This window comes from Pectinophora gossypiella, chromosome 17, assembly GCF_024362695.1.
Source record: "Pectinophora gossypiella chromosome 17, ilPecGoss1.1, whole genome shotgun sequence".
Classification (NCBI taxonomy): Eukaryota; Metazoa; Arthropoda; class Insecta; order Lepidoptera; family Gelechiidae; genus Pectinophora; species Pectinophora gossypiella.
In genome coordinates, this window is record NC_065420.1 from 7,672,051 (window position 1) to 7,690,697 (window position 18,647).

General features: G+C 39.2%; 2 protein-coding genes across 3 annotated transcripts; one reads left to right on the top strand and one right to left on the bottom strand.

Annotated features, from left to right (window-relative positions):
* The first annotated feature begins 216 nt into the window (after positions 1–216).
* LOC126374408 (maspardin-like) lies at positions 217–3,111 on the top strand. Its single transcript, XM_050021052.1, has 5 exons — positions 217–464; positions 776–1,016; positions 1,471–1,700; positions 2,186–2,434; positions 2,638–3,111. Exons 1-5 carry the CDS (start codon positions 366–368, stop codon positions 2,773–2,775), a joined length of 957 nt encoding a protein of 318 aa, XP_049877009.1. The 5' UTR covers positions 217–365; the 3' UTR covers positions 2,776–3,111.
* A 304-nt stretch (positions 3,112–3,415) lies between these two features.
* On the bottom strand, positions 3,416–18,268 carry LOC126374378 (stomatin-like protein 2, mitochondrial). Of its 2 annotated transcripts, none has more exons than XM_050020996.1 (8): positions 18,092–18,268; positions 17,918–18,057; positions 17,496–17,703; positions 16,911–17,099; positions 16,507–16,662; positions 15,555–15,670; positions 15,053–15,181; positions 3,416–3,719 (listed from the first exon to the last, which is right to left on the bottom strand). In XM_050020996.1, the coding sequence occupies exons 1-8, from the start codon at positions 18,150–18,152 to the stop codon at positions 3,468–3,470; spliced, it is 1,251 nt and encodes a 416-aa protein (XP_049876953.1). In that variant the 5' UTR covers positions 18,153–18,268; the 3' UTR covers positions 3,416–3,467. The 2 variants fall into 2 exon arrangements, with proteins under 2 accessions (XP_049876953.1, XP_049876954.1); XM_050020997.1 differs by having other exon boundaries at positions 17,918–18,034; positions 18,105–18,267.
* Between the last annotated feature and the right edge of the window lie 379 nt (positions 18,269–18,647).

Sequence of the window (18,647 nt, forward strand, 5' to 3'; positions counted from 1 at the left end):
AGATAATCAGCCCATCACCCATATAATGGTCGGCCATTAGAAAATCAATGGTTCCGATTCCTGTATAAGTACACCAAAGACCTGCACCGCCTCACTTCTTATAAATAACTTAGCGCAGAAATTCTAACAAAAAACCGCAAATGTCAACTGTCAAAACAAAAGTGCCATTGTACATGCGATTATGATCTTTATTGCTTACGCGTTAACGCCAACAATTAGCTGTCAGTCATTTCATGTACAGCCTTTAATTTGGGAAGTTGTTATGATGTATATTGTAGCGAATTTACTGTGAAATTGTGAATAATTATTAAAGTGGAAATTAGTTTTAAAGTTCTGTAATTAGTTGTAAAACTAAGAGCATCGCAATGAGCTGTATCAGTGACTTATCACAGTCAAACGAATACCTAAGTTTCCGAAGCAGTATTCCCTTGAGGAAAATCGTAGTAGATTCTGATGGTTCCAAGGTAAATAAATAATTGTTTCATCTTTACATTTATTTAAGCTCATTGATCCTTATTCAACGCGTAAAAGTATGACTTTTCACTGCATATTGCAAGACCCAAGGTCGATGAACTTTCTTTTCTATCAATTGTAAATTACAATTCCGACGCAATAATACGTTTCCGATTTAACTTGAATAAATAATTACTAACGACTTATCATTATTGTACTCAGTACTTTCATAATAGATAAGACCTTACTGCATTACATTAATTATCATAAACATTTGTATGCATTGCTTGAATGTAATATTAACAATTGTTTATTTAAATAGGCATGGAAAATATTTGACTCTGGTCCGAAGTCAGTGAGTTGTCCCCTGGTATGTTTACCACCGGTGTCCGGTACTGCTGATATATTCTTCAAGCAAGTGATGGGTCTAGCATCCAGAGGAGTTCGTGTTGTTGCTGCTGAACCACCACCGTACTGGAACCTTAAAGAGTTCTGTGACGGTTTCAAAAGACTCATAGATTACCTTGAGTTGGATAAAGTACACATATTTGGAGCTTCTTTAGGTATGAATTTGATACTTACAAAATAAATAATGTAAGGAAATCTTGTCACTATTATTTGCAAAATAACAACTTATGAAGACATTAAGGATAATGATTCTTATAAAGTAATTAGCAGCAAATATTTGTTGGTAGGTTAGTCTGGGGTCCTGTACTTATTTACTACTTATATAATTTGATTATTCTTTTATTACTAATACATTCACATACATACATAAACTCACGCCTATTTCCCAAATTCCCACCGGGGTAAGCAGTGACTATGGAATTCCATTTGCTTCGATCCTGACACACTTCTCTTGCTTCCTTTATTACTTATAGTTATTGTATAGTATACAAAGTTGCTAAACCAATTTATTATTATGGTTGATTTTAAACCATTATTCTCATTTACCACATTGCTTGTAAAACTAAAAGAAAAGATACCATATAAACCTATATTTTTTACCTTTACCAGGTGGTTTTGTAGCCCAGAAATTTGCAGAACTCACAAAGAACTGCGCTAGAGTGGCATCGCTTGTCCTCTGCAACACGTTTACAGACACTACAGTATTTGAATACCATGATTCATCTGCATTGTTCTGGTTGCTACCGTCCCTAGTATTGAAAAGGATGCTTATGGGAAACTTCACTACTGACAAGGTTGACCGCAGAATTGCAGAGTCCATTGATTTTATGGTAGAAAGAGTAAGTAATTTTCCATTTTAAGTGACTAGATGTTTCTTTACACAATGAATACTTATTTACTTTAATACCATCTATTTAATTATAGAAATGGATTTTTGTCTTTATAGTTTTCAAAATACCAGTCTGAATAAAACTACTTTAATAAATTAACTATTATAAATTTGTAACAGAAAACTTGTAACTATAATTGGCTTATGTAACAGTCTAATTCCTGATGTAACTTTTATTTTATTTAATGTTTTATTATATAAGCTGTTGGTGTACCTTTTTTATAAATAATAAAATAAACTTGGTGAAGTGTGGGTACTCTGTTCATCTTAAGATGAACCCCTAACTACCCCAATTGGGATATAATTGTAACCTTATTTTAAGTAAAATAGGTATTAATAATAATATTCATTTTTCGAATAAGTAGGTATATTTGTTCTTAATATACCCTGCAGATATTGCTTACAAAATCATTTTAAATAAATTATTATTTGCAGCTGGAATCCCTAACACAATCAGAACTAGCATCAAGACTGACACTAAACTGTACACCAATGTATGTGCAACCAGATCTACTGAACCATCTTCCAGTCACAATATTGGATGTATGGGACGAGTGTGCGTTGAGCTCCAATGTACGGGAAGACATGTACAAGTCATATCCTCAGGCAAAGCTGGCGCATCTCAAGAGTGGCGGCAACTTTCCTTACTTGAGCAGAAGTGATGAAGTTAATTTGCATTTATTAGTGAGTATAATGTGTTATTTCTTTAATAATGCTTTATTTCCAAGGTAACTGTACTGTCTGTGCGTCATAAAGCACAAGGTGTGCAAATGAATAATACAAATTACGTGTTCTGTACAACCATTTTAAATTAAGCAAACAAGTTTGTTACGTAATTATTTTCACCTTTACGATCTTGTTCTTAATAAATTTCTTTTTTATTTCAGATACACCTCAGACAATTTGATGGTACATTGCAGTCTGCATCATATCTCAGTCTTCTTAAGATGCCTTCCAACACACAACCTGAAGAGGGTACCGTCAGTTACTTTAACCAACGAGAAAAGTTTGTTAAAATATCTTAAATATAATTATTGATAAATTTATATTTAAGGGCCTTTCGACTGCGCTAGTCTTGCGTTAGAATAATAATTAGAATGAAGAAAGTTAAGGATTTCTATTTTTAAAATGTTGTTACTATAACAAAAAAAATACTATTTTTTTAGATATTATTATTTTACTATATTATGTAGTATTTATGAACAATCAGGGATGAATGCAATTTATCTGCCTATTTTATGTCGAGGTTATTGCTTAATATTGGTGACGATGATAATTATTAATTTAATTATAATAACAGGTACATACCATATTCTAATGGGCATTGAAAATTTTCATATTAAATTATTTGTTGTATTAAAGTTATTATTTCGTTCGTTCCCCAGTTTCAGAACATAACTAGTTTACAAACTACCCTTCTAATTGTTGACAGTGGCATGAAGCTCGAACAAACAAACAGATAAACTACAGTTTTATGTAATAGGAAAGAGAGACAATGATTATTCGGGTTTGAGTAGACAACTGGGAACGCATCGTAACGTTTTTCGCCTCCCCTGCTACAAGTAGGAAGAAAATTCCTATTCGTCAAACCAGGCGGGGGATAGTACTAGAGAATTAAAACTACCACTGAGAATAATGTTTATACATCAAAATGATAACACCAAATTCGCTAATTAAATATTTAATTTAACAACAAATATTTCTACACTTAAATATTCTATGTATCTCTTTCTAGCTTATTTAAATGCTGTTCTTTCTTTCTTTCTGCCAGAGCTTTTGCCCTTTCGTCGTCATCAGAGTAATATTCGCCTAAGTCGTCTTCAGTGGGCACTGCTTGTCCGGCTATGGTCATGCCCTTTGTTGTTAATTTGCCCAGAGGGTCTTCTAAGGGAGTTTCTGTGATTTCATGCTGAGGTTCAGTCTGCGGCTGCAGGTTTTGTGCGGCAACCGTTGAGTAGATAGACATGGCCTGGAGTAAAAATGCGAGTATTAGAAAGTCTTGATATTACATCAGTACCGAAACACAGTAGCCAGCAGTTCTATTCTAATTGTGATTTATGAACAAATTTAACACGGATCTAAAATAGCCACATTGAAGCAATTCATCTAAAGATCAATGTTGCAATTTGACATTTGCGCAAATGAAAGTAAATGCGCAATGTCAATAAATTTCAAATATTAATAATGCTTTTTAGATGAATTGTTTTAGTGTGGCCTCTGTAACCCCCCAAGAACTAATGTACGTAAATGTTTATTTATTTATTTATTTCTTTTATTCAGGTAGTCGTCAACAGCTTACAATATTATATTATATATAGCTGCAAACCCACTGACTGACTGACTGACTCACTGACTCACTGACAGGGTTGTTCTCCCAGAAGGAGTGTCGGGGGGTGAAAATGATGTATGGGGGGTGTGATCGGGACCTTCCGGTGAGTATGGGAAAACTTCCAGATCCTGGAAAACTGCTCCGCATCAGGGAGACACCCTACGGTCTGGCGCAACAATTATACCTGGAACGATTCTTTTTTCGCAAAACCTATTTAAATCTTGGTCAAATTCTATTGTCTGTGAAAAAAAATCAAAATGGCGGAAAAACAAGATGGCCGCCATACAAAATTTAGTTTTTTTAGAAAATGTCTCGGGGGTAAAAACTGTGTATGGGGGTGTGATCTGGACCTCCCGAAGAGTATGGAAATACTGCTCGATCTTGAAAATATGCTCCGCATCAGGGAGACACCCTACGGCCTGGCAAAACTATAAAACCTGGAGCAATTTTTCTTTCGCGAAACATATTTAAATCTTGGTCAAATCTAATCCCTGGTGAAAAAAAACCAAAATGGCGGAAAAACAAGATGGCCGCCATACAAAATTTTCGTTTTTCCTGAAAATGCCTCGAGGGTAAAAATGATGTATAGGGATGTGATCGGATCGTCATGTTGAGTATTTCAATACTGCTCGATCTTGAAAAACTGCTCCGCATCAGGGAGACACCCTACGGCCTGGCAAAACTATAAAACCTAGAGCAATATTTTTTTCACGAAACCTATTTAAATCTTGGTCAAATTCAATCCCCGGTGAAAAAAAACCAAAATGGCGGAAAAACAAGATGGCCACCATACGAAATTTTCGTTTTTCCCGAAAATGCCTCGGTGGTAAAAATGATGTATGAGGAATGTGATCGAAACATCATGTTGAGTATGGAAATACTTTTCGATCTTCGAAAGCTGCTCCGCATCAGGGAGACACCCTACAGCCTGGCGAAACTATCGCACCTGGAACTTTTTTGTTTTCACGAAGCCTATTAAAGTCTTGGTCAAATTTTATCGCCAGTGAAAAAAAAACAAAATGGCCGAAATACAAGATGGCCGCCATACAAATTTTTGTTTTTCCAGAAAATGTCTCACGAGGTAAAAATGATGTATTGGGGTGTGATCGGAACGTCATCTTGGAAAACTGCTCCGCATCAGAGGTCACTCTACGGCCTGGCAAAACTATAGCACCTAGAACTTTTTTGATTTCACGAAAACAAGATGGCCGCCATACAAAGCTTCGAACTAATACAGGACACGCGAGCAGCTTGCTGCGAGCGAACCACGCGACATCTAGTTATATTATATAAAGCTACAAACCCATGTACTGACTGACTGACTGACTGACTCACTGACAGGGTTGTTCTCCCAGAAGGAGTGTCGGGGGGTAAAAATGGTGTATGGGGGATGTGATCAAAATTTTCCGGTGAGTATGGGAAAACTTCCAGATCTTGTAAAACTGCTCCGCATCAGGGAGACACCCTACGGCCTGGCGAAACTATCGCACCTGGAATGATTCTTTTTTCGCAAAACCTATTTAAATCTTGGTCAAATCCAATCGCCGGTGAAAAAGAAACAAAATGGCGGAAAAACAAGATGGCCGCCATACAAAATTTTGTTTTTCCAGAAAATGTCTCGGGTGTAAAAATTGTGTATGGGAGTGTAATCGGAACATCCCGTTGACTATGGAAATTTTTTTTGATCTTGAAAAACTGCTCCGCATCAGGGAGACACCCTACGGCCTGGCAAAACTATAAAACCTGGAGCAATTTTTCTTTCGCGAAACATATTCAAATCTTGGTCAAATTCTATCATGAGTGAAAAAAAAACAAAATGGCGGAAAATGAAGATGGCCGCCATACAAATTTTTTGTTTTTCCTGAAAATGCCTCGGGGATAAAAATGATGTATAGGAATGTGATCGGAACGTCATGTCGAGTATGAAAATACGTCTGGGTTTCCGATAGCTGCTCCGCATCAGGGAGACACCCTACGGCCTGGCAAAACTATAAAACCTAGAGCAATATTTTTTTCACGAAACCTATTTAAATCTTGGTCAAATTCAATCCCCGGTGAAAAAAAACCAAAATGGCGGAAAAACAAGATGGCCGCCATACGAAATTTTCGTTTTTCCCGAAAATGCCTCGGGGGTAAAAATGATGTATGAGGAATGTGATCGAAACATCATGTTGAGTATGGAAATACTTTTCGATCTTCGAAAGCTGCTCCGCATCAGGGAGACACCCTACAGCCTGGCGAAACTATCGCACCTGGAACTTTTTTGTTTTCACGAAGCCTGTGAAAGTCTTGGTCAAATTTTATCGCCAGGGAAAAAAAAACAAAATGGCCGAAAAACAAGATGGCCGCCATACAAATTTTTGTTTTTCCAGAAAATGTCTCGGAGGTAAAAATGATGTATTGGGGTGTGATCGGAACGTCATCTTGGAAAACTGCTCCGCATCAGGGGTCACCCTACGGCCTGGCAAAACTATAGCACCTAGAACTTTTTTGATTTCACGAGACCTATTCAAGTCTTGGTCAAATTCTATTGCGGTAAAAAAATGGCGGGAAAACAAGACACGCGAGCAGCTTGCTGCGAGCGAACCACGCGACATCTGGTTATTATTATATTATATAAAGCTACAAACCCACTGACTGACTGACTGACTGACTGACTCACTGACTCACTGACAGGGTTGTTCTCCCAGAAGGAGTGTCGGGGGGTCAAAATGATGTATGGGGGGTGTGATCAGGACCTTCCGGTGAGTATGAGAAAACTTCCAGATCTTGGAAAACTGCTCCGCATCAGGGAGACACCCTACGGCCTGGCGCAACTATCGCACCTGGAACGATTCTTTTTTCGTAAAACCTATTTAAATCTTGGTCAAATTTTATCGTGGGTGAAAAAAAATCAAAATGGCGGAAAAACAAGATGGCCGCCATACAAAAAATTGTTTTTACAGAAAATGTCTCGGGGGTAAAAACTGTGTATGGGAATGTAATCGGAGTGGCTTGTCGAGTTCGGAAAATGTTCTCAATCTTCGAAAACTGCTCCGCATCAGGGAGACACCCTACGGCCTGGCAAAACTATAGCACCTAGAACATTTTGGTTTTCACGAGACATATTTAAACCTTGGTCAAATTCAATTGCCCGTGAAAAAAAATCAAAATGGCGGAAATTCAAGATGGCCGCCATACAAATTTTTCGTTTTTCCTGAAAATGCCTCGGGGGTAAAAATGATGTATAGGAATGTGATCGGATCATCATGTTAAGTATTTCAATACTGCTTGATCTTGAAAAACTGCTCCGCATCAGGGAGACACCCTATGGCCTGGCAAAACTATAGCACCTGAACCAATTTTTCTTTCACAATACTTATTTCAATCTTGGTCAAAATCTATTCAGTCATCAATTTAAGAGCCGCGCTCGTGTCGGTGTAGCATTCTCCATGCTACTTTTTAGGGAAAAATAGGGCAGTGGTTTCCCTCTTGCCTTCCGCCCCGCAGTACTCTGTCTGACGCGAGTGGGATGGCGCCCAGAGTAGTCTATTACAAATTATTATATTATTATTATTATATTATATAAAGCTACAAACCCATGTACTGACTGACTGACTGACTCACTGACTCACTGACTCACTGACAGGGTTGTTCTCCCAGAAGGAGCGCCGGGGGGTAAAAATGATGTATGGGAGATGTGATCAAGATCTTCCGATGAGTATGGGAAAACTTCCAGATCTTGGAAAACTGCTCCGCATCAGGGAGACACCCTACAGTCTGGCAAAACTATCGCACCTGGAACGATTCTTTTTTTACAAAACCTTCTTAAATCTTGGTCAAATTTTATCGTCGGTGAAAAAAAATCAAAATGGTGGAAAAACAAGATGGCCGCCATACAAAATTTCGTTTTTCCAGAAAATGTCTCGGAGGTAAAAATGATGTATGGGAGGTGTGATCGAAACGTCAAGCTGAGTATGGAAAAACTGTTCGATCTTGAAAAACTGCTCCGCATCAGGGAGACACCCTACAGCCTGGCAAAACTATAAAACCTGGAGCAATTTTTTTTTCGCATAACATATTTAAATCTTGGTCGAATCCAATCGCCGGTGAAAAAAAATCAAAATGGCGGAAAAACAAGATGGCCACCATACAAAATTTTGTTTTTCCAGAAAAAAGCTTCAGAGGTAAAATTTATGTATAGGAATGTGATCGGAACGTCATGTCGAGTATGAAAATACGTCTGGGTTTTCGATAGCTGCTCCGCATCAGGGAGACACCCTACGGCCTGGCAAAACTATCGCTTCTGGAACTTTTTTATTTTCACGAAACCTATTTAAATCTTGGTCAAATTTTATCGCGGGTGAAAAAAAACAAAATGGCCGAAAAACAAGATGGCCGCCATACAAATTTTTGTTTTTCCAGAAAATGTCTCAGAGCTAAAATTGATGTATAGGGGTGTGATCGGAACGTCATCTTGGAAAACTGCTCCGCATCAGGGAGACACCCTACGGCCTGGCAAAACTATAGCACCTAGAACGTTTTTGATTTCACGAGACCTATTTAAGTCTTGGTCAAATTCTATAAAAACAATATGGCCGCCGTACAAAGCTTCAAACTAATACAGGACACGCGAGCAGCTTGCTGCGAGCGAACCACGCGACATCTAGTTATATTATATATAGCTACAAACCCATGTACCTACCTACCTATTGACTGACTGACATAGTTGTTCTCCCAGAAGGAGTGTCGGGGGGTGAAAATGGTGTATGGGGGGTGTGATCGGGGCCTCCCGGTGAGTATGGAAAAACTTCCAGATCTTGGAAAACTGCTCCGCATCAGGGAGACACCCCACGGCCTGGCAAAACTATCGCACCTGGAACGATTCTTTTTTCACAAAACCTATTTAATTCTTGGTCAAATTGTATTGCCGGTGAAAAAAAATCAAAATGGCGGAAAAACAAGATGGCCGCCATACAAAATTTTGTTTTTTCAAAAAATGCATCTAGGGTTAAAACTGTGTATGGGAATGTAATCGGAATGTCTTGTCGAGTAAGGAAAATGTTCTCAATCTTCGAAACCTGCTCCGCATCAGGGAGACAACCTACGGCCTGGCAAAACTATAGCACCTAGAACTTTTTGGTTTCCACAAGACCTATTTAAATCTTGGTCAAATTCAATCGCTGGTGATAAAAAATTAAAATGGCGGAAAAACAACATGGCCGCCATACAAAATTTTCGTTTTTCTCGAAAATGCCTCGGGGTGAATATGATGTAAGAGGGATGAGATCAAAATGTCATATTGAGTATGGAAATACTTCCCGACCTTCAAAAACTGCTCCGCATCAGGGCGGCACCCTACGGCCTGGGAAAACTATTGCTCCTGTAACGATTCTTTTTTCACCAAACCTATAAAGATCTTGGTCAAATTTTATCGCCGGTGAAAAAAAAAAACAAAATGGCCGAAAAACAAGATGGCCGCCATACAAATTTTTGTTTGTCCAGAAAATGTCTCGGGTGTAAAAACGATGTATAGGGGTGTTATCGGAACGTCATCTTGGAAATTTGCTCCGCATCAGGGGTCACCCTACGGCCTGGCAAAACTATAGCACCTAGAACTTTTTCGATTTCACGAGACTTATTCAAGTCTTGGTCAAATTCTATCGCGGTAAAAAAATGGCGGGAAAACAAGACACGCGAGCAGCTTGCTGCGAGCGAACTACGCGACATCTAGTTATTATATTATATATAGCTGCAAACCCACTGACTGACTGACTGACTCACTGACTCACTGACAGGGTTGTTCTCCCAGAAGGAGTGTCGGGGGGTGAAAATGATGTATGGGGGGTGTGATCGGGACCTTCCGGTGAGTATGGGAAAACTTCCAGATCTTGGAAAACTGCTCCGCATCAGGGAGACACCCTACGGTCTGGCGCAACTATTATAGCTGGATCAAATTTTTTTTCGCAAAACCTATTTAAATCTTGGTCAAATTCTATTGTGGGTGAAAAAAAATCAAAATGGCGGAAAAACAAGATGGCCGCCATACAAAATTTTGTTTTTCCAGAAAATGTCTCGGGGGCAAAAACAATGTATAGGGGCGTAATCGGAAGGTCATGTTGAGTATGTAAATGCTTCTTGATCTTCAGAAACTGCTCCTCATCAGGGAGACACCCTACGGCCTGGCCAAACTATCACATCTGGATCAATTTTTTTTCCGCACAACGTTTTTAAAACTTGGTCCAATTTTATCGCCGGTGAAAAAAAACCAAAATGGCGGAAAAACAAGATGGCCGCCATACAAAATTTTCGTTTTTCCTGAAAATGCCTCGAGGGTAAAAATGATGTATAGGGATGTGATCGGATCGTCATGTTGAGTATTTCAGTACTGCTCGATCTTGAAAAACTGCTCCGCATCAGGGAGACACCCTACGGCCTGGCAAAACTATAAAACCTAGAGCAATATTTTTTTCACGAAACCTATTTAAATCTTGGTCAAATTCAATCCCCGGTGAAAAAAAACCAAAATGGCGGAAAAACAAGATGGCCGCCATACGAAATTTTCGTTTTTCCCGAAAATGCCTCGGGGGTAAAAATGATGTATGAGGAATATGATCGAAACATCATGTTGAGTATGGAAATACTTTTCGATCTTCGAAAGCTGCTCCGCATCAGGGAGACACCCTACAGCCTGGCGAAACTATCGCACCTGGAACTTTTTTGTTTTCACGAAGCCTATTAAAGTCTTGGTCAAATTTTATCGCCAGTGAAAAAAAAAAACAAAATGGCCGAAAAACAAGATGGCCGCCATACAAATTTTTGTTTTTCCAGAAAATGTCTCACGAGGTAAAAATGATGTATTGGGGTGTGATCGGAACGTCATCTTGGAAAACTGCTCCGCATCAGGGGTCACTCTACGGCCTGGCAAAACTATAGCACCTAGAACTTTTTTGATTTCACGAGACCTATTTAAGTCTTGGTCAAATTCTATCGCGGTAAAAAAATGGTGGGAAAACAAGACACGCGAGCAGCTTGCTGCGAGCGAACCACGCGACATCTAGTTATTATACTATATATAGCTACAAACCCACTGACTCACTGACTGACTGACTGACTCACTGACAGGGTTGTTCTCCCAGAAGGAGCGTCGGGGGGTCAAAATGATGTATGGGGGGTGTGATCTGGATCTCCCGGTGAGTATGGGAAAACTTCCAGATCTTGGAAAACTGCTCCGCATCAGGGAGACACCCTACAGTCTGGCGCAACTATTATACCTAGATCAATTTTTTTTTCGCGAAACCTATTTAAATCTTGGTCAAATTCTATTGTGGGTGAAAAAAAATCAAAATGGCGGAAAAACAAGATGGCCGCCATACAAAATTTTATTTTTCCAGAAAATGTCTCGGGGGTAAAAACTGTGTATGGGGGTGTAATTGAAATGTCAAGCTGAGTATGGAAAAACTGTTCGATCTTGAAAAACTGCTCCGCATCAGGGAGACACCCTACGGCCTGGCAAAACTATAAAACCTGGAGCAATTTTTCTTTCGCGAAACATATTTAAATCTTGGTCAAATCCAATCGCCGGTGAAAAAAAATCAAAATGGCGGAAAAACAAGATGGCCGCCATACAAAATTTTGTTTTTCCAGAAAATGTCTCGGAGGTAAAAACTGTGTATGGGGTTGTAATCGAAACGTCTTGTTGAGTATAAAAATACTTCTCAATCTTGAAAAACTGCTCCGCATCAGGAAGACACCCTACGGCCTGGCTAACCAATCGCACCTGGAAGGATTCTTTTTTCACTAAACCTATTTAATTTTTGGTCAAATTCAATCGCCGGTAAAAAAAAAAACAAAATGGCGGAAAAAAAAGATGGCCGCCATACAAAATTTTCGTTTTTCTCGAAAATGTCTCGGGGAAAATAACTGTGTATAGAGTTGGAATTGGAACGTTCTGTTGAGTTTGGAAATACTTCCCGACCTTCAAAAACTGCTCCGCATCAGGGAGACACCCTACGGCCTGGCAAAACTATCGCACCTGGAACTTTTTTGTTTTCAAGAAACCTATTTAAATCTTGGTCAAATTTTATCGCCGGTGAAAAAAAAACAAAATGGCCGAAAAACAAGATGGCCGCCATATAAAATTTTCGTTTTTCCCGAAAATGCCTCGGGGGTAAAATTATGTGTGGGGGATTTGATCGGGACGTCATCTTTGAAAACTGCTCCGCATCAGGGGTCACCCTACGGCCTGGGAAAACTATCGCTCCTGGAACGATTCTTTTTTCACCAAACCTAATAAAATCTTAGTCAAATTTTATCGCCGGTGAAAAAAAAAATGGCTGAAAAACAAGATGGCCGCCATACAATTTTTTTTTGTCCAGAAAATGTCTCGGGTGTAAAAACGATGTATAGGGGTGTTATCGGAACGTCATCTTGGAAAATTGCTCCGCATCAGGGAGACACCCTACGGCCTGGCAAAACTATAGCACCTAGAACTTTTTTGATTTCACGACACCTATTTAAAAATGGCGGGAAAACAAGACACGCGAGCAGCTTGCTGCGAGCGAACCACGCGACATCTAGTATTATATATAGCTACAAACCCATTGACTCACTGACTCACTGACATAATTGTTCTCCCAGAAGGAGCGTCGGGGGGTAAAAATAATGTATGAGAAAAGTGATCAAAACCTCCCGCTGAGTATGGGAAAACTTCCAGATCTTGGAAAACTGCTCCGCATCAGAGAGACACCCTACGGCCTGGCGAAACTATCGCACCTGGAATGATTTTTTTTTCACAAAACCTACTTAAATCTTGGTCAAATTTTATCGTCGGTGAAAAAAAATCAAAATGGCGGAAAAACAAGATGGCCGCCATACAAAATTTGGTTTTCCCAGAAAATGTCACGGGGGTAAAAACTGTGTATGGGAATGTGATCGGAATGTCTTGTCGAGTACGGAAAATGTTCTCAATCTTGGAAAACTGCTCCGCATCAGGGAGACACCCTACGGCCTGGCAAAACTATAAAACCTGGAGCAATTTTTCTTTCGCGAAACATATTTAAATCTTGGTCAAATCCAATCCCCGGTGAAAAAAAACCAAAATGGCGGAAAAACAAGATGGCCGCCATACAAAATTTTCGTTTTTCCTGAAAATGCCTCGAGGGTAAAAATGATGTATAGGGATGTGATCGGATCGTCATGTTGAGTATGGAAAAACTTCTCGATCTTTGAAATCTGCTCCGCATCAGGGAGACACCCTACGGCCTGGCAAAACTATCGCACCTGGGAAATTTTTGATTTCACGAAACCTATTTAAATCTTGGTCAAATTTTATCGCCGGTGAAAAAAAAACAAAATGGCCGAAAAACAAGATGGCCGCCATATAAATTTTTGTTTTTCTAGAAAATGTCTCGGGTGTAAAAATGATGTATAGGGGTGTGATCGGAACGTCATCTTGGAAAACTGCTCCGCATCAGGGAGACACCCTACGGCCTGGCAAAACTATAGCACCTAGAACTTTTTTGATTTCACGAAAACAAGATGGCTGCCATACAAAGCTTCGAACTAATACAGGACACGCGAGCAGCTTGCTGCGAGCGAACCACGCGACATCTAGTTATACTATATATAGCTGCAAACCCACTGACTGACTCACTCACTCACTCACTCACTGACATAATTGTTCTCCCAGAAGGAGCGTCGGGGGGTAAAAATGTTGTATGGGGGATGTGATCCAAATTTTCCGGTGAGTATGGGAAAACTTCCAGATCTTGGAAAACTGCTCCGCATCAGGGAGAGACCCTACGGCCTGGCGCAACTATTATACCTCGATCAAATTTTTTTTCGCAGAACCTATTTAAATCTTGGTCAAATTCAATTTCTTGTGGAAAAAAATCAAAATGGCGGAAAAACAAGATGGCCGCCATACAAAATTTCGTTTTTCCAGAAAATGTCTCGGAGGTAAAAATGATGTATGGGAGATGTGATCGAAACGTCAAGCTGAGTATGGAAAAACTGCTCGATCTTGAAAAACTGCTCCGCATCAGGGAGACACCCTACGGCCTGGAAAAACTATCACACCAGGAACTATTCTTTTTCCACTAGACCTATTTAAATCTTGGTCAAATTTTATCGCCGGTGAAAAAAAACAAAATGGCGGAAAAACAAGATGGCCGCCATACAAAATTTTCGTTTTTCCCGAAAATGCCTCGCGGGTAAAAATGATGTATGAGGAATGTGATCGAAACATCATGTTGAGTATGGAAATACTTTTCGATCTTCGAAAGCTGCTCCGCATCAGGGAGACACCCTACAGCCTGGCGAAACTATCGCACCTGGAACTTTTTTGTTTTCACGAAGCCTATTAAAGTCTTGGTCAAATTTTATCGCCAGTGAAAAAAAAAAAACAAAATGGCCGAAAATCAAGATGGCCGCCATACAAATTTTTGTTTTTCCAGAAAATGTCTCAGAGGTAAAAATGATGTATTGGGGTGTGATTGGAACATCATCTTGGAAAACTGCTCCGCATCAGGGGTCACCCTACGGCCTGGCAAAACTATAGCACCTAGAACTTTTTTGATTTCACGAGACCTATTCAAGTCTTGGTCAAATTTTATCGCCGGTGAAAAAAAACAAAATGGCCGAAAAACAAGATGGCCGCCATATAAATTTTTGTTTTTCCAGAAATGTCTCAGAGGTAAAATGATGTATAGGGGTGTGATCGGAACGTCATCTTGGAAAACTGCTCCGCATCAGCGCGGCACCCTACGGCCTGGGAAAACTATAGCACCTAGAACTTTTTTGATTTCACGAGACCTATTTTAGTCTTGGTCAAATTCTATCGCGGTAAAAAAATGGCGGGAAAACAAGACACGCGAGCAGCTTGCTGCGAGCGAACCACGCGAAATCTAGTATATATATATATATATATATGGCATTTTGAAAAGGAATGGAAACACCTATTTGCGGATAAAACTTAAGTTTATAACATTAACCTGAGCAACTAAATTGGAGACATCCCCCGCATTGGCAGGCAAGATGAGCGTGTTGTTGGTGCGCGCCAACTTGTTAAATGCAGACACGTACTGTTCGGCCAGCGTGAGCGACGCGGCGTGTTTGCTGTCCTGTGAACGAATGGAATTTCTTGTATATCATTCATCAGTTATGAAGCAAGGTTCGATTAGTCCACGGCAAATAGGAAAACGTAGTCCTTTCTCTACTTACCGTCTTTTATAACTAGCTTAGAGATAGCAAGATAATTATTCTGGACACCAATACTAACTGCAAGTCTTCTTAGAACTTGTTGACGTCACTACTCACTGTAACCCAGCCCAATAGGAATGAGTGGTGGTGATATAAAACCTGTCCTCTCATTTAATCTCATCTTATTTTCAGTACTGTTTGTTTATGTGCCTTTTAAATAAATAAATAAATTTAACAGGAGGGTATCTCCAGCAGGATGCCTATGGCGACGGTTTATGCAAAAAAAAATGTTACCTTGTTACCAAGTGCGCCGCCAATGAGTTTAAGCCCCCGTGCGCGTGCCTCAGCCACGGCCAACATCCCCTGTGCCTCTCCGAGCGCTTTGTTGATCTGCTCCTGCTTCTCTGCCTCTGGAAATTTACTCGTACTTTAGATGACTCATATTGCAGAAGAGTATTGAGAGAGCATACAAGATAATTCAAACTTAAAATTACTTTTAAGAGAGACTCTTCTTCTGATGAGTGTGTCAGGATCAAAGCAAATAGAGTTCCATAATCGGCTTACCCCAGTGGGAAATAAGCGTGAGTTTCTGTATATATGGGAGACTAACAGTGCTTATCATTCCAAGCATGCCGCAGACTGGACGTGATAGAGATATTAAAGGCGTCGACAGAAAGATAACATAAGCTCACGAATCTCGAAAAGTACTTCAAGATATCAATTCGAAGTGTGGCTCAACAACCAATCTAAAGAGTTCAGCCATCTCGGCAACCGCGTCGCGCGTGAGAGGATTATATCGACGGCTTCGGCCATATTTTTTTTTTTTTTGGATTGACTTATTGTAAATTTGCCGCAGATGGCATTAACTACTTGGCCGGACAAATGGGGAGCGCTGAAGGCTCTCGACCAACAGCCGTACGATAAACAGCTGATTGGACCTTTTTTGCAAAAATTCTCTATGTTCTGAGCATTACTAGGACGAAAATAAGAACCCTAATGGACTGTTGCAGCTGGAGCTCTTTTACGAAATAATAACAATATAAATACGGATAAAGAGAGGTCATTCATGAGCAAGCTTTACTGAGCTAACACAAAAAGAAATGTCTCTAAAAAACTTACTTACACACTTGTTTTTACTTACACAAAAACTCATTTAAACCTAACTACAAATTCATTAATAGTCTACAGTAATTGTGTCACCTACCATGCATCAAAATGAGTAATTAAAGACTAATGATAATTATACCTGAAGCCAAAATCCGGGCCTGCCTTTTGCCTTCCGCCACGTTAATGTCGGCCGCCCGCACGCCCTCTGACTCCAAGATGGCCGCTCGCTTCCTTCGTTCTGCTTCTACTTGCATTTGCATCGCTTCATGGACGCGGGAAGGCAGCTTCACATCGCCTAGAATGTTTATTTATTTATAGCCACTTTCCAGATAGTTTACTTTGTTATTCTCTGTGGACAGTGGAGAAATATTGAGGTTTCAATTTCAGAAGATAAGAAAGTTAGGAATGGTGCAACATCAACCAGATTGATGCAAATAAGAGGACAGGCTCCAAGATATGCATAATAGAGGCAATGGGTAGTAAAAAAATTTAAACACTTAGAAGTGTTTACCAATCAAATAAATTACATTTGTTTATTCTTACGAATTTCGTATCTCAGACACGTAATGCCCCATGCTTCACTGGCTTTATTGATTGCTTCCACAATGGACACGTTGAGAGATTCCCTCTCCCTGAACACTTTATCCAGAGATATCTGACCAATTTCAGAACGCATAGTGGTCTGAGCTAGTTGCGTAATAGCAAATTCAGGGTCTTCTACTCCGTATGAAGCTGTAAAAGAGTTTTAATAAAGTAAAAAAAAATAATATTGACGAAGAATCTCACGGTCATGGTGAAATCAAGTTAGCAGCAGAACAACTTGCATACACATTTGGAATGTATGTCTCGAATATAGTTTTTTGCAACATTAATGAAATTTCTAATATTATTAATTGTATAACTTAAATATTGTCTACTCATAAATTAACTTATGTTGAAGTACCTAGATAGTTTAAAACCTTAAAATAAGATTAACTACATAAAGCATCCATACAACATGTGCATTGTGAGTTATGTGACAAATAGAAAACTAGGTACACCAATAACTAAATAACAAAAAAGTAAATGCATGATTTTGATAGAACACATCACAATAATACATTGGAATACATTGATCAACATATTTACCTAAATAAGGATCGATGATACGCAGATACAACACTCCATCAATACTCAATGTTACATTATCAGATGTGATGGCACTTTGCTTTGGGACATCAATGGCTATTTCTTTCAAACTCTGAACATATTTTATCTTGTCCACTATAGGCCATAACAAATTAAGACCTGGTTCCAATATTCTATGGAATTTACCCATTCGTTCCACGATCCATGCCTGTAAAAAAATGGCAGTAATATAAAAAAGAAAAACAATGAAGGTGACATAAAAAAAAATAACTAATTAGAAAGTAATTCAAATTATTATTGATTGAAATGACTATCATTTACACTTCTTTGTGTAACTTTTATGATTAAAAATATAGGTGGCGAAAGATGGTGAAACTAGAGGGGGAATCAAAGACTGTAAACAGGGTTACAATGTGACGAACCTCTTGCTGTGGCACGAACATGATAATAGTATTCAGCGGTGTGGTTGAACGATTCCTCGACGCTGCGATGCTATACAGGAATCGAGGCTCATTATGATATTCCGGCTTTAAAACACTCTGCAAACAACAACCAAAACCGTGAGGTTATGCCATACACTATTTACAGTCAAATAAGAATATTACGAACTCTTAGCGGGACAGCCTTAGAGAAGAATAAACGTGTCCGCGTAAACATTTTCAAATCTCCACTATTTACAAATGTAACACCGTTTTATACAAAGAAAATTTAGAAAATTCTATCCATTCTACCGCGGGTCACTAAGATTTCTTTTTTTTTTTTGTCATTTCTAAATGTCATTTTTTCAGGACTGCCACACACTTTTTTGGAATTTCCCCACTTCCAAAAATATGCCCCAAAGGTCAACTTTCTCTTTTCTTCAGAAAATCCCCCAAAATTTGGGAACTAAATAATTATAAAACATATAAGAAATACCATCCACCAAGTACGTAAACAACACACATACAAATCAAAGTCAAATAGTTGAGCCTGAATCTAGATTCAGTATGATACAAAGTACTCTGTGATCTAGATTGGCTAAACAATAGAAAATATCATGGGGCAAAGAATCCACAATGTTTTGTTTCCCCAAAATCTCCCCAATTTCTTTTCCCCAAAAATGCAATGAATTCCTCAACCTGGTAACCCCGTATTTTTTTTAATTTTTGGTTT